This window comes from Callionymus lyra, chromosome 12 (assembly GCF_982586985.1).
Source record: "Callionymus lyra chromosome 12, fCalLyr1.hap1.1, whole genome shotgun sequence".
Taxonomy (NCBI): domain Eukaryota; kingdom Metazoa; phylum Chordata; class Actinopteri; order Syngnathiformes; family Callionymidae; genus Callionymus; species Callionymus lyra.
The window spans coordinates 15,479,154-15,504,095 of NC_141829.1; the positions used below are offsets into that span (position 1 = coordinate 15,479,154).

The following is a 24,942-nucleotide window of genomic DNA, read 5'->3' on the forward strand; positions in this document are numbered from 1 at the left end:
AAACAAAAACATATATTGTATTTTAATGTATTTTTGTTCTACAAAAACGCCCGATTTTTCCATTAAATTAATAAACAAATAAATGTGTTGAAAGTGTGTACATTTATAAATTATAATGTTTTTATCAAGAACGTGTCGCTCGTTTCATCCAGTGCCGTGAGGGACGTGGTGTGTTCAAGTTCCACGTGTTCAGGGTTTTTCTTCCCTTGTATGTATCAATAAAATGTCCCTGTTTTTAACCGCATTGATTATTTACCCGTATGGTTTGAAAGTGTTGAACCAAAATGTAAGAAGTTATATTTTTTTTCTTTAAATGGTGAATTTCTGGCACGCGTTCCCCAACATGTCCGAGGGTCCGTGAAGCAACCATCGCCTCAGAGGACTCGCGTCTCTTCTTTTGCGCCTCATTTCCCTGGACTCAGTAAAACCTCGCGTACCTGGATCTCTGTGGGGGAACACTTTGGGACTTTTAAGAAGACAACGAAAATATTGGCGCTTAGGAAAACTCGCAACTCAATTTAAATCAATTTGACCTATATATTGTTTTTCCATGTGAACCGGAGCAGCAACACGTTCTTGTCAGATTTAAACTTCAGATCAATGATGAGTAAAACTTCTTCTTCTATCCTGTAATAAGATCTGCAGTTTTCTTCTGGATTTTATTTTCACTCGACTCATGATGAGTTCAGGAGCCGGGCTGTCCTGCTGGCCCCTCATCCCTCTGGTCCTGGTGCTGGTCCCCCTGACCTCGGGGGCCTCCAAGGACCTGGCGTGCGAGACCATCCGGGTGCCCATGTGCAAGGAGATCGGCTACAACCTCACCTACATGCCCAACCAGTTCAACCACGACAACCAGGACGAGGTGGGCCTGGAGGTGCACCAGTTCTGGCCCCTGGTGGAGATCCGCTGCTCCCCAGACCTCCTCTTCTTCCTCTGCAGCATGTACACCCCCATCTGCCTGCCCGACTACCGCAAGCCGCTGCCCCCCTGCCGCTCGGTGTGCGAGCGAGCCAAGCGGGGCTGCAACCCCATCATGAGCCTGTACGGCTTCGAGTGGCCCCAGAGGATGAACTGCGAGCAGCTGCCCCGGCAGGAGGGGGACACCCTCTGCATGGACCAGAACAGCAGCGAGACCACCACCCTGGCTCCCCTCTTCCCCAAGCCCACCCCAAAGAGCCGGGGCAGACCCCCGGGGTCGCAGAAGTGCGACGGAGAGTGTCGCTGCAGGGACCCCCTGGTCGCCATCAAGAGGGACTCGCTGTCCCCCCGGGTCCACGCCGGGCCCCTCCTGGACTGCGCCCAGCCGTGCTACCTGCCCTACTTCTCGGTGGACGAGCACGGCTTCACCGTGCTGTGGATGGGCCTGTGGTCGGTGCTGTGCTTCGTGTCCACCCTGACCACCGTGGCCACGTTCCTCATGGACATGGAGCGCTTCAAGTACCCGGAGAGGCCCATCATCTTCCTGGCCACCTGCTACCTGTTCGTGTCGCTGGGGTACATCATCCGGCTGGTGGCGGGTCACGAGCGGTTGGCGTGCTGCTCCGGCGGCGGGGACCAGCTCCACGTTCTCTACGGCACCTCTGGCCCCGCCCTGTGCACCCTGGTCTTCCTGCTGGTCTACTTCTTCGGGATGGCGAGCTCCATCTGGTGGGTGGTTCTGTCCTTCACCTGGTTCTTGGCGGCCGGGATGAAGTGGGGCAGCGAGGCCATCTCGGGGTACTGCCAGTACTTCCACCTGGCCGCCTGGCTCATCCCGAGCGTGAAGACCGTCATGGTCCTGGCACTCAGCGCCGTGGACGGAGACCCCGTGGCCGGGATCTGCTACGTGGGGAACCAGAGTCTGCGGAACCTGAGGGGGTTCGTGATCACGCCTCTGGTGGTCTACCTCTTCACCGGCTCCTTCTTCCTTCTGGGCGGTTTCGTGTCGCTCTTCCGGATCCGGACCATCATCAAGCAGGGGGGCACCAAGACGGACAAGCTGGAGCGCCTGATGATCCGGATCGGGATGTTCTCGGTTCTGTACACGGTCCCCGCCAGCGTGGTGGTGGCCTGCCTGGTCTACGAGCAGCACTACCGGCCCCACTGGGAGAGGGCGCTGGCGTGCAGCTGCCAGGCCGAGCGCCTGCGCTCCGGGGTCCGACCCAACTACGCCGTCTTCATGCTGAAGTACTTCATGTGCCTGGTGGTGGGGATCACCTCGGGGATCTGGATCTGGTCCGGGAAGACCTTCGAGACCTGGAGGAAGTTCGTGGTGCACGGCTGGACGCAGAGAGCGACGGCGCCCCCCTCTGTGTGCGACGGGCCGGACCCGACCCCCGGAAACTACCACAAATCACTGACTCACGTGGACGGATGTGCCGAGCAAACATGAGACGTTATAAACTCTGATTTCCTCCTTTTTTTAATGGGATGATTCTTCCATTGTGGACAGAGGACGTTACTTGTTCAATGTTGACAAACGTGGTTGATGTTTGACATACTTGTATAATATATATTAGGAAAAATTCAAATACTTGATCTTTCATCTTAGATGTTAACATGTGGTTGATGTTCATATTCGTGTATTTATCTTTGTGTACATGTTTCAAGTTAAGTCACTGAAGTCAGATCATTAGTTATGTCCATACTTAACTAAAATCGAAATATTATTTAATGATAATGAGTAGTTCATTGATCCAATTAATCCGTTTTTTAATCTAAAAATATCTGGGGAAAGCTGGGATTTGTTTTTGTTTATTAAATTTATGATAGTTTCACGTGAAACGATTGATATATGATTTTTTTTTAATCTAAGTCTTCATAAAGTTATTTATTGTTATGACGTGAACGGAGGCCATTGTAGTCAATGTGCCTGCAACCTTTAGTTTCACCAGCAGGGCTGAATATTGCTGTTTTATTTTCTTAAAATCATTAGAAAATAAAGATAAAACATCAGGTCTTATATAAAGTATTATATCATTCACCTGTAAAATGTTCATTGTGTGACTTTTCACCGAGATGACTTAAACACTTTTATTTATTTTTAAGTAAACTTGAAACTAAATAATAAAATAAAAGAATAAACATTTGACTCATGAAAAAAACATTGCAATAAATATTAATAATTTGACACCACATATATATAAAACGCTTGTGTGTTTTTGTTTCTTATTATTATAATAAAAACCACTGAGATGTCCGGCTGCACTGATTTGTGCCACAATCTCAAAAAAAAAGATGTGAGAATACTTCATGTGTGACAGGGAAGGGGGCGGGGCATAAGCGACCCACTGTGTGTGAGGGAGATGATGGAATAAATGCATTTGAGCGTCTCCTCTGCTCTGTGTCGAGATTCAATTTAATAAAAAAATAAGAAAATGTTCAAGTAATATTAGATAAGATGTCGAATTCCAGGATCTCAAACGTTTGAAGAATTTGTCTCTCCAAGAGAGCAGCAGTGATGCATTTAAGACTCTTTTATTTATTTTTTATTATTCCCCTCTTCTGTTATTATTAACCCTTGTGTTGTCTGGGTCAAGGTGACCCTGCCTGGCTTCCAGAAATACATATGCAGTGGTGGAGGTTCTTCAACTTGACCCAGAGACCACACAAGGGATACCATAAAACACATTTGTACATCCTTACAATGTTTTTCTGACATTTGCAGGGTCTCCAAACCTTTTAAAAAGAAACTGACCCTCTGATACACTGATTTCTGTTAGCGTCCTAGAGTTTCTGTTCTGATTCTAACCAATGGTTAGTCTTATATGGAAAGATAATGACTTATGGTAAATAATAATAATAGTGACTTGACTTAATAAAGATTAAGGTTTTCCCATACATTGAGGAGAAATACTATAGGGTACAAAGTAAATGATGCGACAACACATCGAAACGGCATCGGTACGTTCAATTGCGTAGAAGTGTCATGTTGTTTAGAGGTCAGTAGGTGGCGCCATCAGTTTAAAAATGATGTTTCATTAGAAGAGTTGTTCAAAACAAAGGTAAATAGTGCAGAGACCGCCATCTAGTGGACTCTGAAAATAATGACACCGCTTCATGAAGCTTCGTCATCACTAGTAGTAAAAATAAAATAAACATAAAAATCTACTTTATAAACTAATTTTTAAATAAACAGCATGCGCTTTTTAGCCTGGTAGATGTTTTAGTCCAGGAATAAAAGAATAGCAATTTCTTTTTCAATTTAAAAAGTATTGAAATAGATGTGTTTTCCTTGATTTTCTGGAACTCCTGTTATGTTTTCAGTTGTATCTTGACCTTTAAAGTATATACTTTATTCAATATTAAATAATATAAAAATTACTTACGTGATTGTCACTACTTTACCCTGATTGCTCCTGATGGTGAACTTGGCGCAGGTGTGCAGCCTACTCCCATCAGTATGTGTGAATGGCTGTAAAAAGCACTACCGAATTTCCCCTCGCGGGACTAATAAGGGATTCTAAAATGAATAATAATAAAATAATTCCTGCTTGAAATGTATACAGTATGTGCCATATTGTTTGTTCTTAAATCATCTACTAAAATAAACAAACCTTTTTAAAATTAACTGTATAAATCGAAATCTCAGCTTCCATATCGAGAGAACACTTTTAGTCAGTTATATTTGTAGATAATTTTAGCACAAATCTAGAAAACAAGCACAAATTAAAAAAATATATATACTGACAATCAAGCACACACACCTCTAATTTTACAGTTGTATTAAATACGTTTTTTTTTTTTTTAAACACAGTGGCCATCTAACAACATAATATATAAATAAAATTAAAATGGTTTCAACATGTGTTTTTATAAACAGCTGATAAGAGAAATGACAACGACCTGCCTGTTGCAAGATTGACGTTTATTTTAAAAAACTCCATCTGCAATCCAAGGAATCAAAACATGACACAGCTAGTGGCCTACATAGTAAGCAAATGGAGGGTCCTTCAGTCTTTCTTCCCCATGGGAGATGAGGGAGATGGCAACACCCCTGTAATGAGAACTCTCTGTTTCCGCAGCAACACACGAGGAAATCTTATTTTCATATAAGCAAGTATGAAACCTGCTTTGTTTTTTTTTTTAGAGATGGCTGGGAGTATGGAGGGTAAAAGTCCTTTCCTTCCTTGTGACCGTCATGCAACCAGTCCAGATGGCACTTCTGATCTGACACCACAGACACTAACAAAGACTTAAATTAAAAAAAACGATATTGATCTCAGAATTCTTGCTCCGTTTCACCTTCGAGGAGCTCATCAAAAAAAACATCTTTCAATCAGGATCAACTCCCTTTAACTAAACCACATGATTGAATATTCACATCGTCAATTTGATCTTCACCATTAAAGATGTAAAGGTAATAATAAAAAAAAAAAAGGAAGTAAGGTTGGGTCAGGATGAGGAGGAGCTGATGGTCAGAGACTAAGAGAGAATAGCGTTGGAGCGTTGGATGCCGATCAGGTTGTCCGCGCTGAGAGATCGTCTTATGGCGCCTCGACTCAAGTCTTTGTACTTGTCTTCACAGAGTCTGGAAATTGCCTGAAGAAAAACACCAATCTTAGCTTAATAAATGGCATTATATTCATATTATAACATTTTAAGTGCAGATGAAGCAGTAAATAAAAGTTATATTATTAACCCTTGTGTTGTCTCTGGGTCAAGGTGACCCTAGCTTCCATAAATACGTATGCAGTGGTGGAGGTTATTCACCTTGACCCAGAAACCACACAAGGGATACCACAAACACATTTGTTTTCGGGGCTTCGGGTTACCTTGACCCAGTGGCAACACAACGGATACCACAATCTTCCTCTCTCTTTGCGCTTGATGGATCTACTGACTCCTTTAAGAAACATCTTAAGAAGTTTTTATTTGTTTAGGCTTTTCCTTGATTTTCTGGAACTCCTGTTGTGTTATCAGTCTCAGATCTTTAAAATATATACTTAATTGAATATTGTTTCGATTGTTTAAGCGCTTTGTGACCCTGGTCTGGAAAAGCGCTATACAAATAAAAATTACTTACTTACTTACAAACACATTTTTTTTCCGGGCCTTCGGGTCACCTTGACCCAGAGAAAACACAAGGGATACCACAAACACATTTTTTCCCGGGTCACTTTGGCCCAGGAAAATGACACGCGTTGGCCGCTCACCTCCAGCTTCTGTGCGCGCTGGTTATTCAAAGGCTCTAGTGGGAAGCTGAGGTTGTTGTCGTCGGCCAGCTGCCGCAGGTCGAAGTAGTACTTGGCGTAAACACTGGCGGGAACGTTGATGTTGAACTGCAGCAGCTCCAGGAAGTGTCGCTCCATCTCGTTCCTGTGGGAGGAGGACATGGGGTCAAGTCAGCTGACCTGCGTGTGGATATTTTCATTGAAAGCTTTTCAAACATATGGTTGTCTAAATAGTTAGACTCTTGTACTATAAGAAGTTCCAGAGCCGAAATTGATGGTCATTTATTGAAAAAAACATTCATTTACTGGCTCATCTCAGGGAATTTTTTTTAAACAAAGGTTTCTGGTCCTTTATTTGTACAAATTAAAAGTAAAACTTCCAGGTCCGTTCTTTTCCTTAACTGCATACTTGACTTTGTATTTACAGGGAAAGGTTCAATCTTTTTGGCTTTCAAAACAAATTGTATTATTGGCGTAGCATGTTTAAATCAATTTTAAGATGTACAATTAACATGCAAATATTAATTGTGGTGGTTCACGACTATGTTGCAATTAAACTTCTGGCCACTAGATGGCAGCGGTCCCGAGTAGCTAAACGAACAATGACCCCCTCAAGAAACCCAGTGATGACTGAGGACGAGAGGATACATTCAATTCCAGCAGATTTTAAAGCAGATGTTTGCACATATTTTGGTTACACAAAAACAAACACGAGTCAAATGCTGGGGAAATACTTCAAATAAATCCTTTTTTCCTACACTATCGCAATATATGGCACCATTGCCCATGTATTGTGATATGTATCGTAACCAGATTCTTGCCAATACACAGCCGTAGTTAACAGCGTAGTTTCTGCGAGCTGTTGTAGCATCTGCTCAGCTTTGACACGAGCTGCATCAATGATAAAAAGCATGATTGATTCAGTTTGCATGTCTTTTCTGTTGCTGCTGTACTTGTCCATATAAGTCTAATAATCTCAAATCATCCCGTCCACTCCACCATCATAGACCGGAGTCCAGGGAAGTGGTCTCCATGGAGACTGCATCCACAGGGCTTTGTTGGTCAGCAAAGACGGGGTAGTGTAGTGAAGTGTGTGTGTGTGTGTTCTGATAGAGCCACTAATGGAGTGGGCGAGAGCCGGGGCCATTATGTCGAGACAGCGAGAGCACTTGAGACCCTCCCCTCCATTTCCCTTCACCCTTCTTACATTTCTACCAGCTTTCATCCAGCACGCTGGCACACAAAGACACTTCAATGGCAGCGATGAAAACACTGACTGGATGCCTCTCCCATGATGAAGAGAGACAGAGCCAGACATGCACGTTTACAAATCACTAAAACAAAGAAGCCCTTTTAACATCCTGATGCAAACACGTACTGTACCCCAGACCCTAGTACACAAGTACCTGGTGTTCGTCAATATATGCAGCACTTTTTGTTGGGCCGTTTCATGCACATATCCAGGGATGTTTTCAACAAATGCATGAAAAGAATGTCACTCACATGTCCTCCACGGTAATATCCTTCAGTATCTGACAGTAGTCCACGTTCCAAACGGCCTGGTCGTCCCAGACTTTGGAGGCTAGCAGTATGGCTCCCAAAACGATCCGCTTCCAGTTGGTGGGACAGATGTCCAGTTCAGCGTACGTGAGAAGACGCTCAAGGTACACCTGTGGAGAGAGGAGAGGTTAAGACGTGGTCAGGACCGAGCCAAAGAAACAAAGAAAAGGCACGATATTAATGTGTTTTATATTCCACTATTGTTTGTCATACAAGACATAAACATGGTTTCAAAAAAATATATCTTTACAAAAGGTTATTTATTATTGGTGACCAAGCAGAGGCTAAAAAAGATGATTGTATTTGAGAGGAAAATGTGAGTTTGAACACTAACAGCATCTACTGTGGGTTTATCAACATCATAACTTTTTTTCACAGTAGATCAAATAATCACACTAGTTTGAAATGAATTTAAAAATATCCATATAATAAACATACACAAAATATTTCCAACTCCTTTTAAAATAAACTGAAACTGATGAGTGAGAGACAGCTAACAGTATTTGACGTGCGCCCTCTGGTGGTTATATGTTTGGACTACAGTTTATTTAAAATTCTCGTTTCAACACGAGCTAAATGTTGATATTTGTTTTTTAATATATGGAAAATTTAAGGCAGTCCAGGTGAACATAAATGACATTTTCTGCAAAAGGAAACCAAACGATGAATGTAATGGTGTCTTGAATCAGCTTTGTTTGCACAGTTATATATTTTAACTGTGCATTGTTTTTGATTGTTAAAGTGCTTTGTGAAAGGGGTCTAGAAAGGCGCTTTTCAAATGACACTGACTTATTTACACAATTTGCTGACCAACAACAGGGTTAATAAAACTTAATTAAATTCAAAACTTTTAAAATAACATTTGAAATTAAAATGAAAACAAACTCGACAATCATTTTTATTACATATTTGGTCCCATTTTACTTTGGTTTAAAACCCACTTTTTTCTACTCGAATGACGTCTCTCCACACGAGTGTTCATCCACAGGGACTTACCAGAGTGACGATGGCACATTCTGCAGTCAGCTGCGCGGCACTGAACAGTGTTCTGACAAAGCGGAATATAAGCTTGTGCTCCGGGTCGATGTAAGAGTAGTCCTCGGGCACTGGTTCTCTCTGTGGAAGGAAAAATGTGATTATGTGTAAAGAACAATTGCATTAAAACTACTTTAACATAAAGTGGGTGAACAGACATTTCCTAGTCATACGACTATTACATAACAATAATATATCTCATTTCAAGTAAAACAACCATCCTTTGCCAAACTTCTCGTTTTGATCATTTCTTCGAATAAACCAGACATCTGAATTATTCTCATACCTGTACTAAACATTTATTGTACTTGAGATTATGATCGATCTATTCAACTCGAGGCAGAATATTTACTTACAGATAAAGGGTGCAGCTTCTCATCGAAGATATCAAGCGACCGATCAGAATCCCTACAGAAAGAAAGAAAAATGTCTGAATGCATCTGATGATACAACTTGTACAATATAAAAAGTGCACACACCTGTTTTTGATGTGGTAATATATTGCTAAGGTAACGCTGTGGGAAAGAAAAATACATCAATTAAAACAACCAACAAATCAAATTTGGAGTCAAAAATGATTAATACTGACCATTTAATTGTGCTTTTGAGGTTTGGTTGACTAACGGTGCTGTCGTCTATAAAGATGGTCGAGCAGGAGCTGTACTTCTTAGACAGTGGACCAGGAGACATCTGTGGCGACACACTCGCGTATAAGTATCGAGCAGAACTGAGGCAACAATTGAATTAAATTAGACACTCACATGGCTGACGTGGTTCACGTGGTTGCTTTTCCTTTTGTCACGTACTGGAAAACAAGCAGCAAAGTTACAGCCACACTAGGGACTAATGTTGTGTAACTTCACATCAACTTAAGTGTCAAACATTCATCCAAAAACTTAATACAATATGAAAAGTTGTCAATGAGTCATCAAACCATTTTGAAGGTTCATGACTACACAGTAGTATTATTTTGTTATTTATTAATCTAACCAGGCAACCCGACCAAACACCACATGACAGCTAAACCACTTAAAAGTGGATCGGACACGGTGGTTGAAATTATTTCTATATATCATTCACCATCTTGGAGAAGGAGAAAAAAGATCCAATGGGAGGCTTTTTTCTGCTCAAGCAGACTGAAACGCGACATCCTTAAATGATAGGATTTGGAAAATCTATTATTATTTGGTAAATTAAAGGTTTTACCATGTGCTCAAACAATGTTGGAGAAAGTGCTCGATGGCCACAGAAACCTCAATAATATTCCAGTCAAATTAAAAATGATTATTAACAAACTTTATGAAACACGAAGAACATTCTAGTGAAATGACTTCCATTCCACTAAGTGATTCTGGTGAGTGGGTTTACCGTCTGTTTGGGACTTGCTGAGGAAAATGGTGCTCGCTCTGGCATGGTCAGATGGATTGGATTCCAAAGCCAATTCTGAGAAGAAAAAAAGGGAGAATAAATGGAGACCGATTTTTCTGTAAAGATTTTTTATGAATTCAAGGCTTTTAATATTAAAATAACATGACCCATACTATCATAAAAGAACAAACACAGATTTAAAGGCAAAAAACACAGATACATTGGCAGAGGTGAAAAACTAGCATGCAAGGTCACAATCTCAAAAACAGTTCAAATGTTCTACTAAGAACTAGATAAACAGAATAACAGAGATCTTCATTTAACCTTCATCTACGATTTGGATGTGCTAAACTACAGGGAGCAGCCATTTAATGTGTTGCAAATTTAGTATTTAACCACCATTGAGTGCATCACAAGTGTAGTCCATTAGTATAATGAGAATGTATGACTAAATCCTGGCAATGTACAGACTGTGACTCCTGTCTTATGACATCCCCTAAGGAGGTCATGTTGTTTTTGCCGGTTATGCCTGTTTTAAAAGATACTTGAGAAGCCTTTAAATATTTTCTTAGATTATCTTGAGTACAAGAGCTTTAGCTGTTGGATACATAACTTTCAAACAACGTGCATGTATCCATAAATACACATCATCTTAATGCCTTAGCTGGAGCAGCTATGAATAACTTTCTATATTGTGAAATCTGTTAAAAAAATGAGAGCATGCATTTTCACGAGGGGTCTAGGAATGACTCTTCACAAGCTGAAAAAAAAGAAAAAAGCTTATGAACTCTCATGTGGGAGAATCAGAGGAGTCACCAGAAAAAAAATGACCAACCCATAAGGACATATTGAATTTCTGTTACGGATAAACATGTGTAGCTATAGATTTATATTTACACTTAACAGCAGAGGACAAAATTCTGGTATTAGCTTTCAACTCCTAGGCTCCGTCAGCAGTCATGATCTCCAGGGAACTGTATCGCTGATCATGGCTGCCCATTGGCTAAGAGTCTGGACACCTGCATTTGTCAATCAAGTCTAAAACAAACGGTGTTAAATAGAACAAACACTGAGATGAATTACTGAGTAAATACCGTTTTTGTTATGGAAGGATAGTTAACAAAGACTTTATTTTGTAAAAGCAACTGATATTGTATAGAAGTATATAGTAAGTATGCTAAGGTATATGTACTTGTAGTGTTGTAAAAGTATAACAATTTCGTAGTTCTTTGAAAAGTTTGAACAATTGAAGTTTACAGAAGTATACTTCTCTCTAAACTCCCAGTGTACTAGGCATACAATCCAATAAAAAAAAGTTAATAGTTTAGTTTACAAAAGTTTGTTTTAAAGTAACTAAGGTTTATCTGTAAAGTGCCTTTCACAGACCAGGGTCACAAGGTGCCTGAACAACAAAACAATACACAGTTAAAAATACACCATTCTCTAAACTATCAATCTAATACGTATAACCTCTAGTAAATAGATGGAACCCGCTCTGTCTAACTGTATGACACCTGAAGATTCTAGCGGTCGGGTAAGACGTTTTCTGACAACCATCACCCTTTTCCATAATAAAATGTACTTCTGGATCACTAGGATAATTGAGTTGCCCGGAGAAAATAGTAGTATACAGTACTTAAAGTAGATTTAATTAAGTATAGTCAAGTACAAATATAAGTAAGTAAGTAAGTAATTTGTATTTATATAGCGCTTTTCAAGACCAGGGTCACAAAGCTCTTAAACAATCAAAACAATACTCAATCAGATATATACTTTAAAGGTCAAGATAATACTAAGAACAACACAGGAGTTCCAGAAAATCAAGTAAAAGCCTGAACAGATAAAAATGTCTTAAGATGTTTCTTGAAGGAGTCAGTAGATCCATCAAACACAGAGAGAGAAGAGGATTGTTCCAAAGCTTAGGAGCAACAGCCTGGAAGTATTTCTCTCCAATATATACATCTTCGTACCATTATTTTAAAGAGCATATATAAAAGGAATCTTCAATTACACCACTTCAATTTTAGTGTATAATAAGTAGACTCATAGTAAACTTGAACATACTTATTTTTGCTAAGGGATGTCAAAACTGAACCTCAAGTATAACTACTTAAACTTAAGTAGACTCACAGTTAGTAAGGGTTTATAGGGGCCGTGACAAGAAGACATTTAATAACCACTATTAAAGTTTCCAATGTTCACAATCCATCCTCCTGGAGGAAGATATGAACTGAAGGAAAACAGCAGGCATCAGATCTGGTGACTACAGTCGACTGTCTTGACATAATATTTGCTTCTGTGCATGTATGTGTCACTCACTGTATCTACTTGAAAGCTTTGGCCAAACATTGACTAAGGAGGGTGTGGATGCCAAACACAGTTGTAGTAGATCTACCCACCGTCAGGAACTTCTCTGTCGCTGATGTGCTGCAAGTAGGGCGCGGTGTTATCGTCGCTCACTTCCGTGCTCGTCTGGAACTCCTCCAACCTCTCCGCCGGCTGTCTGGAGGGCAGTTTGGGGCTCGATTCGGGAGACACGCAACACGAGACGGTGTTTCCCATTCCGACGGTTAACGTGAACCCAACACTGCGCTCGTCGTAGTAGTGCAAACAATACTTAGGTGGCTAAGTCAGGTTAGCAGCGAGCGGCCTAGTACACATCAGCGGCGCTGGCGCAGCTACTCCCACAAATGGCATCTCTTGTCCACACGTTAGCAATGTAGCCACAACGGTTGAGCCCCTTTCGACGTCTGAAATAACTACCTTTATTTCCGAGGAAATATGTTGAGTCAACAACCACGGTTGTTACCGGCTTCATTCATTCATTCATTGTGCTAAAGTTCCTTAGCTAGCTCGCTAGCTAGCTAGCTCGAGTGATATATATTAAATTAGATCTAATATACTATGAGCGACACATTAAATAGTTTTTTCTACATGCTTTCGTGTTAAACGCGACGAAGATCCGACACTTCTACAAACTACTACGGGTGGTTTTGAGTAAAATCCAAACACAGGAGAAATAAATCCGTAAAGCTTTTCCTCAGCCCCAGACTTTGGAAATAGGAATAAGCAGAAGAATTCTGGGTACGAGACTTTGAAGATCCGCCCATTTTCCCACATTCCACGCATTTCATTGGTGGAATTAAAACGTAACTCCTTTCTATTCACTCATTGGCTAAGAGGCGTGTCTCTCACAGAAGATCCCACTCGGTTTAAACGTATTAACGCCGATTCTATTTTTATGGTTAGACTCACGCCTTTTTTTTTTTTTAACTTTCCTAACACTCGCCGTGTGTGAGAATAGAATAGAATAAACATTTGACAAGTCTTAGTTAAAGACCAGGTCAAAAAAAGCTTGCATGAGTAAACATTTTTCTAAGGAAGGCACATAAATATACCCAGACTATTTAGACTCACACCTGGGCAAAAGTAGTGCCCTCTAGAGGTCAAGGTATGTATGCAACTGATAACTAACAATAACTAACTATTTATCTATATTATTCCTCAATATATAACAACACAGTTACATTTGTTGAGCCTTTATTTTTTCTAGGTTTTTGTTTCTTCTTTCTTTTGGCTTGACGGCCCCTTGCAACAGTCACAGTATATAATGTGGCCCCTGGGGTAATTTAATTGCTCGTCCCTGATTTAGAGTCAGCATTTAACACTTTGCGTATCTACAAATTAGACAGAATGACCCAAAATGAACTTTAAATTGTCAGAAAAGAGTGGACGAATCAATTACAATTTATAATACAGTGACAGTTTTACACATTATATTTTGAAAGTTTTCATTAAAGGGCAACCAATGTGACAACCCAAATCTCTAAAGTTACTTGCATGTTTCTAATGTGAAATTCTTCCCCTCCAAGATGCAGTAAGTCCCTCAACATGACAATATTTCTAAAGTTATTACTTTATTAACCCCTGAAATATCGGCGGATGAGATACAACAAATGGGTCTCTTTTATTGTAATCTATGACATTTGAGCAGGACAGTTGTTTGGGACTGTTATTCAGTGGATATTTTCACAAATGTGTAACTCGACTTACAAATGTGTTATCTGGAATAAATATGCACAAAGCTCCAGACACAAGCACAACTTACAAAAACACAGACAATTCCGTAAGGAAACTTTCAAAATAGACGTTATATTCGTACTTGAATTGTATCAAATCTGTGCCTTTTTTAAATAGGTTCATGTTTTTCTAGATTTAATCTTAAAGTCACAATTTAAAATTATGAGTTTAATTCGAAATATTATGTTTCTGTATCACAACTGTGACAAATAACTGTTGGTAATACCTGTGAACTTTTTTCACCGTTATGATTCGTACTTGTGATACGGAATGGTAATATTTGGATTCGTATTCTAAATTTTGTAAAGTTTTTAATTTGTAGTTATTTTGGGACCCATTAAAAACACATTTAAAAAACATACTTTATACAATTCAATTCAGAACTGACGATCGAATCTATTTTTACAGCTTCCATGTAAAGATTGGTCTGGAAATGTAATATTTGTTGCGATGACACCATCTCGCCAGCAGGTGGTGGAATCGCCTCCACGATGAAGACAACTTGACAACGTTCTTGATTTTTATTGAACAGTTTACAAAAACATTTACATACAAACACGTGTTTCAACTTTTCACAATTTGTTCACACTCCATCCTGTTAACCCTGTTGCAGAATAATCTATATGATGTGTAAAACTTGTTGTACTAATTTGGACCAAAATAATTAGACTGTGTAGTTTTTGTGACTTATGAGTTAACAGTCTCTGGAATTCTATGGAACTATTTTATTAGAAATACAATTTTCACAATTTGGTTTTGATTGATGCAAGAATAGACATTATGACAGCTAAGAGGGAACCACGGTCTCAGAGTGAGAGGAGCTGATCCTAAGTAAAAAAAAAAAAACGCTTCAAACAACACATATGTTTCTGCCTTGTCGAACACAGTATTTAGTAGAAGTATAAATACAAAGATCAGACTCGGACATGATGAATATGATGTCATACAGCAATGATTGTCGATGACACGACTACAGCCACAAAGACACAGTGTAACACCACCACAGACAGAGTGACACTAACCGAGTCATTCCTGAGCAGTGAACTAATGATACAATCATCTGTCCCCCGACACCACTATTTTATTTTTTTAAAAAGATAACTTTTTCAGGCTAGCTTAAAGACAACAACAGTGCCAAAAGTCAACGTCACTAAATGATGATACAAAACATGGCACGTCTGGTACTAAATGATCATTATTACTTAAATACAATCGTAAAAATTGACCAGTTGTAAACTGACGTTTCAAGTCCCTTTGAACTGCTGAACATATGGCTTTATCTCATCTATACTGTAGCACTATTATGCCACTAGAACATCACAACTAGTGGGACGTTAACACATAATAAATGTCTTCAAACACAAATTATATTTTAAAATAATCATTCTTTACAGTATAAACACTGAGCCTGTTGCATTTCTTCATTATCAGGGTCAGGTGATGAATATGTTTTTCTTAAAGTCACAATCAAATTTCTACAGTATTTGATGTACTTTTTAAAACGTATATCTCATATTTGACAATTTTGTAGGCCACACAAGGAGACTCGCTGGGACAGGTTTGGAAAACAAGTCCAAACAATGGCAATAGTGTTGTTCAGTGACGGGTTTCATTTTCAGAGCTTATTAGGTTGTGGTTTTAGAGGTTTCTTACAAGTTGTGTGTATAAATGGAGGCTAATCATGATCAATCACTTTTAAATTCTATTGAAAAAAGATATTTCACGAGTTGTTGTGAATTTCAAATAAAATAAAACGTCTTTTAAAAAGACTTTTGTCTCTATTATTGCTTCAGGTGAAAAATAATAATAAAAACATTAGAAGCTATTAAATATTAACCATCAAAATATATTTCACTTGGATTTTCACAATTATGTGGAGAAAAAAAAATGTAATGGAAAAGTATCTCCAGCATTGTGAAGTTCTAAAAGTTGGTTTTTCTTCAAATATTTTGAATTCTCTGAGGTAAAAATCAAGCAGTAAGAATGTTTGAAGCCAGTGTCTGAGAAGTCATTTAAAGAGTCTGTTCTAGTTGTTCAGTGGTCCCAGAGTCCGACCTGCTCCTCTCAGTCACTCTGTACACTCCGCTATCTCCGTCCCGTCGACGATGAGCGTGTGGATGATGCCGTCTCTCCTCTTCCCGCTGCTCACCGCCTTCACGCAGCAGTTGTGGTCGCAGAGGGTGAAGTGTGTCTCGGTGCCGTCGTCCACAAACTCCCCCTGCAGGAGGAAATACAGCCTCTTTCAAACATCAATACTGAGGGAAAGATGTGTTCCATGTTCATACTCACAGCTGTTTCAATCTTCTGTCCGTTGCACCACACATCCATTGTGTCCTTCTCTGAGGTGAAAATAAACAAAATATTTCATTTGTTTACTTTTTATTCATATTTCCAAGTGAACCTTAATCAATTGAATTTTGCACATTTTTAGAAAACTATTTCATTAAATAAGGAATGTTAGACAAATACATAAGCGACAATTTACATCTATATATAGGTAATAAAAGAAAATTAACAAAAAAACACTTCTAAACAGGTTTGTGGATGAGAAAGAGTGAAAACTGAGGATGATGGGGAATAAATATATAAATCGAACAGTATTGATGATTATATTGCAATTTACTTATATAGTATATGGTATATATTAACAGGGATAATTATGTTGCATGTATGAGTATATATTATGTAATTAAATTTATATCTGCTAAGTATTTGCAATTTCTTTATAGTATATCATGTTGTTGTTTTATATTATTTTTATTTAAGGATATGGATGTAGCATAATGTTAATTTTACAGTTACATGTTTCCAAAGATAGTTACGTATTGATATAGGAGTTTATATGCATTTACTAAATGTGGAGAAATACTGTATTTTGCAATTTTATGCTACAAACTAAGTTAAAAAGGGTGATTTAGTGTTTTTTTTAAACTTTTTTTTATTTGTATTTCTTAGTTTTGTATTTACCAAAATGTTTTATATTGAACACAAGTTCAAAATTAAATGTATTCCTTCAGTCATTCTTTCAACTTGTTTTTGTCTAAATATACAGTTTTCCTTATTTTAATCTTCTCTCTGTTGTGCTGCTGATATTAACATCAGCAAATCTCATTTGACTGATCACAAAAGGGTGAATGTTCTCCGTCAATGAGTTACTGCTTCTTCTGAGCTGCCCGATTGAGCAGCAGTCATTAGAAGAAGGATTTAGTCACTGTATCACTGAGGAGCAGAAAGCAGTTTAAGAGCTTAACTTTATCTCTGACATAATATTAGGAGGTTGAATACAAATTTAACTCCCCCTTAAGGTGCTCAATACCACGCAATTGCTCTTCAAACTCTTTTTTAATGTGTTTTGTTTACAACCTCTGCAATAATAGTTTCTGATTCTGATTCTGATTATTGTCACGCTAAGCCATCGAGAAAATGCGACAAATTAATAACAGGTAGGATTTAAGTAAACAAAGGAAGGTTTTGATTGGAAAAATCTTTAGACGCCGAAAAGCGAGTGTTGGAAGAAACTTAATTAAGGGTTTTTTACTTTTTGATGAACCGGAGAATACTACTCAGTATTGATGGGTTATGGCATCATGATAAAGGATCAGCTGTGTGATGCTGTATCATGATGCAGTGTCTTCAGTTTAAAGGGCCACTAGATGGCACTCTGCGTTATAAATCTAAAAAAAATGATCAGCGAACGAGAGGTTATGAGATCAGACGTAATACGTAATAATAGTCTTCACTCCTTCTCCAGCCAGCTGTAATCATGCCCCGCTTTGTTTATACAACAAACCCCTTGGAGCTGGAAACCTCCGGGATTGATAACGCGAGGTGACAAACTCTGATGGTTGACCAATCGCAGCAGAGTGGATGTGGTTTTGGTAAACAAGTTTTCATCTCCAGTAAAGCCCACTTTCTAACGTATTTAAATGAAAAGAGAGTTTTGTACAAACAGACACATATTGATGATGCAATAGTCCAACATCTATTTAAGACACACTTAAATCAACACATAAGTTGCACTTTAAGCAGCTGAAGCTGTATCACGAGGCCTCATCAACCCATCACTACTAGCGTCAACATCCTGTTTGGAAAAAAATGACGGTAGATGAAGGTTTTTTTTGTTTTTTTCGCCAAATCTCTCACAGGGCCCCGGGCTTCCGAGACTCCTAGGTGGACCCCCCAGGAACTTTACCAGGACTCTACACAGCCTAAGGTACAGTTTCCCCAACATTCAAAAGTTTCAAACCATTTAAAAACCTTTTTACTTTTTGTTTAGGGTTTTAGTGACATCTAAAATAAAGGGATGAATAAAGGTAACATCAACATCTACAAGCTCTAGTCTGCATTAAGTTTCTTATGCCACTGTTGATGCTGTGGAGCAGGTTGGAAATAGAACTCGTGGGTTGAGCCCACACACACTGATACATGCCAAGGTGATGCAGTCCAGGGATCACTGATGCTCACCCAAGACCACCCTGAGGTCACTTCCGTCCAGATTGAGCAGCCAGGTGCTGGTGACCTTCGACCTGTTCTCCATGTACTGCTTCAAACTCTTGCCGTTTATTTCCAGCGTGTATTCGTAGGCGAAGCCGCTGACGGCGTCGATGTTGATGGTCGCCTTCGTGTCTAGTGGACCCACGACAAACGTCTCTTTGCCCACAAGCTTGAACATCCAGTCCCGCCTGAGGATCTCCTGAAACCCACCAAAAAAACAAAACAAGTCCGATATTAACGCCGTAATTACAGGAAAAGGAGCGCACCTACAAATATGAGTCATACCTTGCCATCGACGTAAATGACTCTTTTGCCGGTGGTGGTTCCGTGTTCGAACTCGATCCTGTGCACCCCATCACTCAGGGCGACCTCCCAGACCCCAGCGATGTCGCTGGACATCATGTCGTCCGAAGAACCTCGAAACGATTTAACGGTTTTGAACACCGATGCTATTTATACCTGGCTAACCACGGGGGGCTAACAGAGCTAGCGTCGCAAAAATCTTCAACATATCGGTTTTAAATGTAAAATCATATCTTTGTCAACATGCACCGACTCGGTCCACTTTGAGTTTGAATGTATAATAATAAACAGTTAAGAGCACTTCTCGCGACACAAACAAGAGAGGGAAGTTTTAAATAATTGTAACAGCGCAACTTCCGGTAATGGTGTGAATATTTCAACATAAGAGCCAAAATGTTAAAGCGAAAAACTTTCATTGAAGAAACTAAACTTTTTTAAAATTCTGCACAACCACCCACTTGTTTTTCTACGACACTAGTTTCGGAATTTGATGATAAAATGCCATACGTGAGATATAAAAAGTTCGCGATGCTCTTATTTTGAAATGTAAACAAGAACTACATTGCCGGAGAATCACAACATTGCATTAGCCTCCGTTAGCATCATGTTAGCTAACATTAAACTTACCCTTTTCACTTCTCAATGGATGCTGGAAAAATATGAACTAATGCCTTGCTTCGTTTACAGAAACAAAACCAAAGTGATCCGCATTAATGTCGGTGTTTATAGATGCTCAGCCGGGACGTTTTCTGCAGTTTATCCACACGCATGAAGCTCTTGAGGAGTCAAGTCGCGTCTGTTACTATGGTTACGAGATTACATCAGTGATAGCCATCTTTAGATTGTTTTTACAATAATAATACTTTGTATTTGGGGAAGCATTTCTTTTTACTTAAGATCGCCATGCATTTTAAATGACAGAATTATGTCATTAATAGAATCTATGTGTAAAAAAAATATTTTTACACTTAAATATTGCAATCGTTTTACAAAATACCTTATCGATATTTAACAGAACTGTATCAATAAATAATAAAAAAGCTTTTTTTCTTTTTTTTAAAGGCCTTTAAATCATTTTGACATGTTATTTTTTGGTTTATACTACTACACAATTCAGTGTGAATACAATGAAATACTACTGATATACCGTAAATAAAATGTATATATATATATACATTTTATTTACAGTTAACATGTAGCGTATGTTAATTTTTATGCATCAATTATATGTCATTCTGTCCACGACATCTTAAGAATGGAATATCACAACATCCTGGCGATGACTTGAGGAAAAAAGGATACAGTCAACAGCTTTAATAGCTGTTGTAACATATTTTGGTTTAAGAAAAATTAAAGCAGTTACGACTTCATCAAGAGTCATGTGGTCTGTAATTTCTGAAACTACAGAGTCAAGTATTTGACAATACTACACAATATATCTTCCACGTTACCTTTATCACTGCATCGCGATACGTATTCAACATGTGTTAAATATGTTAAAATGCTTTCAAGGGGTAGAACTTAATATAGTTGCCTGAAACTTAACTCTTCAGATGAAACCGTTTTATTTCTGCAACATGGTAAACGTGAAACTTCAGTTTATAATTATAGGTTCAAACCACTTTAAACAAAAGTCAATGAGTAACTGATACTTTTTTTTTCCCTCCCTACAAAACACATGACATAAGAAGCTATGAATATTTTTTTTTTTTTAGCCAATCTTTAAATAAACCAAAATCCATTCTTCCAGAACATATGAAAAAAGTTTTCCGTTTTGAGGAGTTTGCTTTGACACAGATTCACTGAGTCAATTGAATTTGACTAATGTTGGAAGACTATGAAAAGTCCAATTAAATTTCAGCGCTTTATTCAGTTAAAAAATATTTTGATCCTACTGAAAAAAAAAAGGGGGCCCTGGAATTGCTCGTTTGACATTCTTTCAGAAAGTCTTAATTCCATTTAGTTTTTTTCCCCCCTTCAAAACTAGTTTCCCCACCACTATACCAGAAGAGGCCCCTGAACCTCCATCATGGTCCATGTCGTTTTCCCCTTCATCGTAAACGGATCTGAACACACATTGCAACTTACAAACACCCATCAAGTGAAAAAAATAGAACAGGGAACATTTTTATAATGAGAAGTTTTATTTTAAAACTACACACAAAAATCTATCCATAGAAAAGGTATAAAAGTACAAAAATCATTTTTCAAAAATAACTTGAGATGACAGTATTCGAGTTGGCATTAATGGCACTGGGTATGATTTGAAAAAAAAAAAAATGTTGCCATGGCGGAGCGTGTTGAAGGCAGCGTGAATTCACATGGAAACGTTTAAATGGTTTACAACCAACTCTTCATCTATACATGAACACAGTACGATTCCTTAAAAAACTTCAGCAACACAGTCAAGTCAACTTAGTTCCACAGTCAATAGTTCCACTTGAACTTTTAAAGGGATTTTTTCGAAACACACCCAGAACAGACTCAGGCTTTTGAAAGCTAAGACAGCAGTGAATGTCAAAATGTTAAACAAAAAAAAGTAACAAAAAAAGAACTGCTGACCCCAGAGACAGTTTTTTTTTTTAAATGACATAATCCTCCCAAGTCACAGATTACAGTATCAAATACAAGACAATATCAAGAAATACATGTTATTCAAGCATTACCCAGGTTTGTTTGATCCTTTGGACAAAGGCAATCCAACCGTGTTCCCGTTCCCACAGCTGGCACCAACTTGGGAATGTTTTCTGGTTTGTAGCCAGCATTGTTAGAAGAACACGCTCGGAGGGAAAAAAATAATTTTCATGAACAATTGCAAAAGTTTTCAGACCAACAATCACTCAAGTACCATTTCCTTGTGAGAGAAACCTCGTCCATCAACCTGCATCTACAACATCTCACCGACACAAACTTTTTTTTTTTTGCAGAACTGGCTTTGCCCCTTTTGAAAAAAATGAAGTTCCAGTTTTGTTGGAATAAGAGATGCATGAACTGAACTTTTAAACATACCTATTAGATCTAAGACTTACATTAAAAAAGACAAAAGTATAGCTGCCCTGAGGGAGAAGTTCCTGTGACGCTCAACTGAGCGCTTGGTTGGAAGCACTTTGGATCTTCAGGTAGGCCACGACTGCCCTGCAAAAACTTTGGAGGCTCAAGGTGACTTCATTCACCTCAAGTGAGTTTGTCATGACACTCATACACAATTACGCTCCCCATTTGATTCCCTTTTGTCCTCCTTCTAGTCCAGATGTGAAACCAGTGTTAGCTGGGAAGATGGCAACTTATGCACGCAGACCTGAAAGAGAAGGGAAATACGTCAGCACGACATCTCACCAACATCTGTTTCCAACAGACAGTCCTCTCTGTAACGGACACTTTTCCAGCTGTTCCTCATTTATGTTGCCGAGCAACAACGTGTTCAAAATATGCCAGAAGAGTTAAAAAAAAAGAAAAAAAGTTGCTTGGCTGAGGGAATTATTTGTTTCATGGTCAGCCAGGCAGCAAAACACAACAATCAGCCATGAGGCGTGTGAAGATCATGTTAAAAGTTAACACAAAATAGTTGTTCGACACATATTTTAGGCAGTTGTGTAACAAACCGTTTTGTAAAACTTTGTGTCTAAGATTGTAATATCATTAGAGTGGAGAGATTCAAACAGTTTTCTGGGTAAATAGAGACTCACCCTTCTCACACGTACTGCTTTGCTTCTCCTGAGCGAAATTGAGTCTGTTCTGCTCCACAGCTGTGCCGTTGGACTCGGGGCTACTGCTTCGTGTCGGACTACCCTCCTCACTCTGATACGCCAGATCCAGATGTTGCTGGGCCAGTTTAAGGTGTCGTCGCAGTCGCTCCAACTCCCGGGACGAGGACTCGTCGCCGAATGACTCACGACCCGAGTCTCCAAGGTTATCCCTGAAGCCCAATTTGCTGGACGGGCCCTTCTTCAGAGCGGTATGGTAGCCCGGCGGGGCGGATGGCTGGCGGCTGATCGAAGATCTTTGGCTTGCGAGAGCAGCGTTACGAGGCGGAGGGGGGCGGTTGGGTCGAGGGGCACAGAAACAATCGCGGAGCCCACTGAAGCCAAGGTGAAGGATCTCGAGCAACGTGAAGAGCAGGCAGAGGGCGCTGACACCATACATGATGAGCAGGAAGATGGTTTTCTCTGTGGGTCGTGAGACAAAACAATCCACGTTGTGTGGGCAGGGAGAGCGAGAGCACACGTAAGACGGCGAAACCGACAGTCCGTAGAGGACATACTGTCCAAAGAGGAAGGAGGCCTCAAAGATGGCGCGAGACAGCAGCTGGAACACGTAAACCTTCATGAGACCATCACGCTTGATGCGACGACGTCCATCGTGCTTTTTGCAGGGCTTCTCTACGACTTCTTTCTCTTTGTCCGGCTCGATTTCCTCCAGAATCATGGGGTCCTCCTCGCCGTTATCCTCCGCCTCCTCGTAGTCTCTGTTGGCGCCCCTGCTGACGATTGGCATACGCTTCCTTGGTCGTGGCCTGTAATCCTCATCGTCCATGCGGGCGATCTTGTGCATGGCAAAACCCAGATACATGATCGTCGGCGCGGTGATCAGGATCACCTGAAACACCCAGAAGCGAATGTGCGAAAGTGGCGCGAAAGCATCGTAGCAAACGTTCTCACAACCAGGCTGGTTGGTGTTGCACACAAATTTCGACTGTTCATCATAGTAGATGGACTCGCCTCCAACGGCAGTCAGCACAATTCGAAACACTACAAGGAGGGTGAGCCAGATTTTGCCCACGAACGTAGAGTGGTTGGAAATCTCATCCAAGAGGCGGGTAAGAAAACTCCAGCTCATTTTGCCTCAACAACCAGGAAGTCTGCAAGAGAGCAATTTAGACATTAGTAATGGTAAAGACCCACACATTTACAAAAAAACTGCTTTACAACATTAGGTTTTTAATAGCCATATTAACCATCACAATGGTAATGAGTTTGCCACTTATAAATGACTCTCAATCACCTGCAGTGCCGTTGCTGCCATGCGGGGGGCGCAATTGCAGCATGCACAGACATTCCCAATACCACTTCCATGCAAATATCTCCCTCATTAGAATATTGTAAATCTGAGGTTTAATTCATGGTCTGTGCCACCCTGCTTCTGTCAACCCAACTGAACCATTACATGCACAGTTTAAATAATTTGCCAGTGGTAAAACCACACAAACAAACAAAGGTAACACACACACACAACTCCTGAGGTTTCACACCACATGTGACCAACCTCATAAAAAAGGGAAGAGAGTAATTATCACAACATTGCAACCAGACTCAAGGAGAGACGCTTCAATAAATGCTTCCAAATTCACATGAACGACCGGGACCTCCCATGTCAAAATACCAAATTCAAAAGGGGACTTATCGATATTGAATTCCTGAGCAAATGTCTAAACATAAAACCGAAAAAAAGGCTCGAGATTCTGCCCGCATATGTGGAGTCATGGTCTGGTCCTTGCATCTTTCATATAATCCTTCATTAGTCATTAAGAAAACAACTGACCTCTTGACTAAAAAAGGACAAACTTACTTCCCTGCATGAATAAAAGGGCCTATAACAATGACCTTATGGCATATGGCCCATTGAATGGGATACATCACCCTGAGGATTGTCATAATAACAGCTTGTACTTGGCAGCTCTTCAGGAATGAATAAGGGCACTGTCTAAATAAGACGTTGGGCACAAGGCTCTGAAGAAACTCTCCCTTGATAAACAAGGAGGCAGAGAAGTTTCCATTCAGCCTCACACCATACATGACTTGAACAGTTGATCAGCTGTTTTGGAGGCTGATAAAGTAGGAATTTTGAAGAGGTTTCCAGAGTCGACACAGCCAAAAGACTATGGGAAGTTGCCAACACCATCTAACTGCACACATCACCGCACTTTGCTATCAACCCGCCATAAATGCCAACT

At 39.8% G+C, this 24,942-nt stretch overlaps 4 protein-coding genes across 5 annotated transcripts in view; 1 reads left to right on the forward strand and 3 right to left on the reverse strand.

The window, feature by feature from the left end:
- The first annotated feature begins 672 nt into the window (after positions 1–672).
- fzd5 (frizzled class receptor 5) lies at positions 673–2,371 on the forward strand. Its single transcript, XM_087804602.1, has one exon. It carries the CDS (start codon positions 677–679, stop codon positions 2,369–2,371), a length of 1,695 nt encoding a protein of 564 aa, XP_087660728.1. The 5' UTR covers positions 673–676.
- A 2,454-nt stretch (positions 2,372–4,825) lies between these two features.
- On the reverse strand, positions 4,826–13,159 carry ccnyl1 (cyclin Y-like 1). The gene is made up of 10 exons (XM_087804310.1): positions 12,515–13,159; positions 10,116–10,190; positions 9,509–9,552; positions 9,337–9,437; positions 9,227–9,262; positions 9,104–9,155; positions 8,709–8,828; positions 7,656–7,822; positions 6,135–6,297; positions 4,826–5,520 (listed from the first exon to the last, which is right to left on the reverse strand). The coding sequence occupies exons 1-10, from the start codon at positions 12,675–12,677 to the stop codon at positions 5,404–5,406; spliced, it is 1,038 nt and encodes a 345-aa protein (XP_087660436.1). The 5' UTR covers positions 12,678–13,159; the 3' UTR covers positions 4,826–5,403.
- A 1,603-nt stretch (positions 13,160–14,762) lies between these two features.
- On the reverse strand, positions 14,763–19,656 carry LOC148068425 (fas apoptotic inhibitory molecule 1-like). The gene is made up of 5 exons (XM_087803930.1): positions 19,620–19,656; positions 18,975–19,105; positions 18,660–18,888; positions 16,485–16,534; positions 14,763–16,413 (listed from the first exon to the last, which is right to left on the reverse strand). The coding sequence occupies exons 2-5, from the start codon at positions 19,089–19,091 to the stop codon at positions 16,264–16,266; spliced, it is 546 nt and encodes a 181-aa protein (XP_087660056.1). The 5' UTR covers positions 19,092–19,105; positions 19,620–19,656; the 3' UTR covers positions 14,763–16,263.
- Positions 19,657–21,133: 1,477 nt separating this feature from the next.
- Positions 21,134–24,942, reverse strand: part of LOC148068426 (gap junction gamma-1 protein-like) — a 45,439-nt gene continuing 41,630 nt past the window's right edge. For both annotated transcript variants that reach the window (XM_087803759.1, XM_087803758.1), the window contains exons 2-3: positions 22,679–23,850; positions 21,134–22,290 (exon numbers count right to left, since the gene is read on the reverse strand). In XM_087803759.1, the coding sequence (XP_087659885.1) occupies positions 22,277–22,290; positions 22,679–23,828 (1,164 nt within the window). In that variant the 5' untranslated portion in view covers positions 23,829–23,850 and the 3' untranslated portion in view covers positions 21,134–22,276. The remainder of the gene's footprint in view (positions 22,291–22,678; positions 23,851–24,942) is intronic.

What these genes read in the sequence shown, in the direction of transcription:
- fzd5 (XM_087804602.1), top strand. Translation starts at nt 677, where the DNA reads ATGATGAGTTCAGGAGCCGGGCTGTCCTGCTGGCCCCTCATCCCTCTG.
- ccnyl1 (XM_087804310.1), bottom strand. Translation starts at nt 12,677, where the DNA reads ATGGGAAACACCGTCTCGTGTTGCGTGTCTCCCGAATCGAGCCCCAAA. An exon ending in ACGTGAACCACGTCAGCCAT is followed by an intron (nt 9,438 to 9,508) that starts GTGAGTGTCTAA and finishes GTGTCGCCACAG; the next exon opens with ATGTCTCCTGGTCCACTGTC. An exon ending in CTCAAAAGCACAATTAAATG is followed by an intron (nt 9,263 to 9,336) that starts GTCAGTATTAAT and finishes TCTTTCCCACAG; the next exon opens with CGTTACCTTAGCAATATATT.
- LOC148068425 (XM_087803930.1), bottom strand. Translation starts at nt 19,091, where the DNA reads ATGATGTCCAGCGACATCGCTGGGGTCTGGGAGGTCGCCCTGAGTGAT. An exon ending in TGACCTCAGGGTGGTCTTGG is followed by an intron (nt 16,535 to 18,659) that starts GTGAGCATCAGT and finishes TTTTCACCTCAG; the next exon opens with AGAAGGACACAATGGATGTG. An exon ending in GACAGAAGATTGAAACAGCT is followed by an intron (nt 16,414 to 16,484) that starts GTGAGTATGAAC and finishes TTCCTCCTGCAG; the next exon opens with GGGGAGTTTGTGGACGACGG.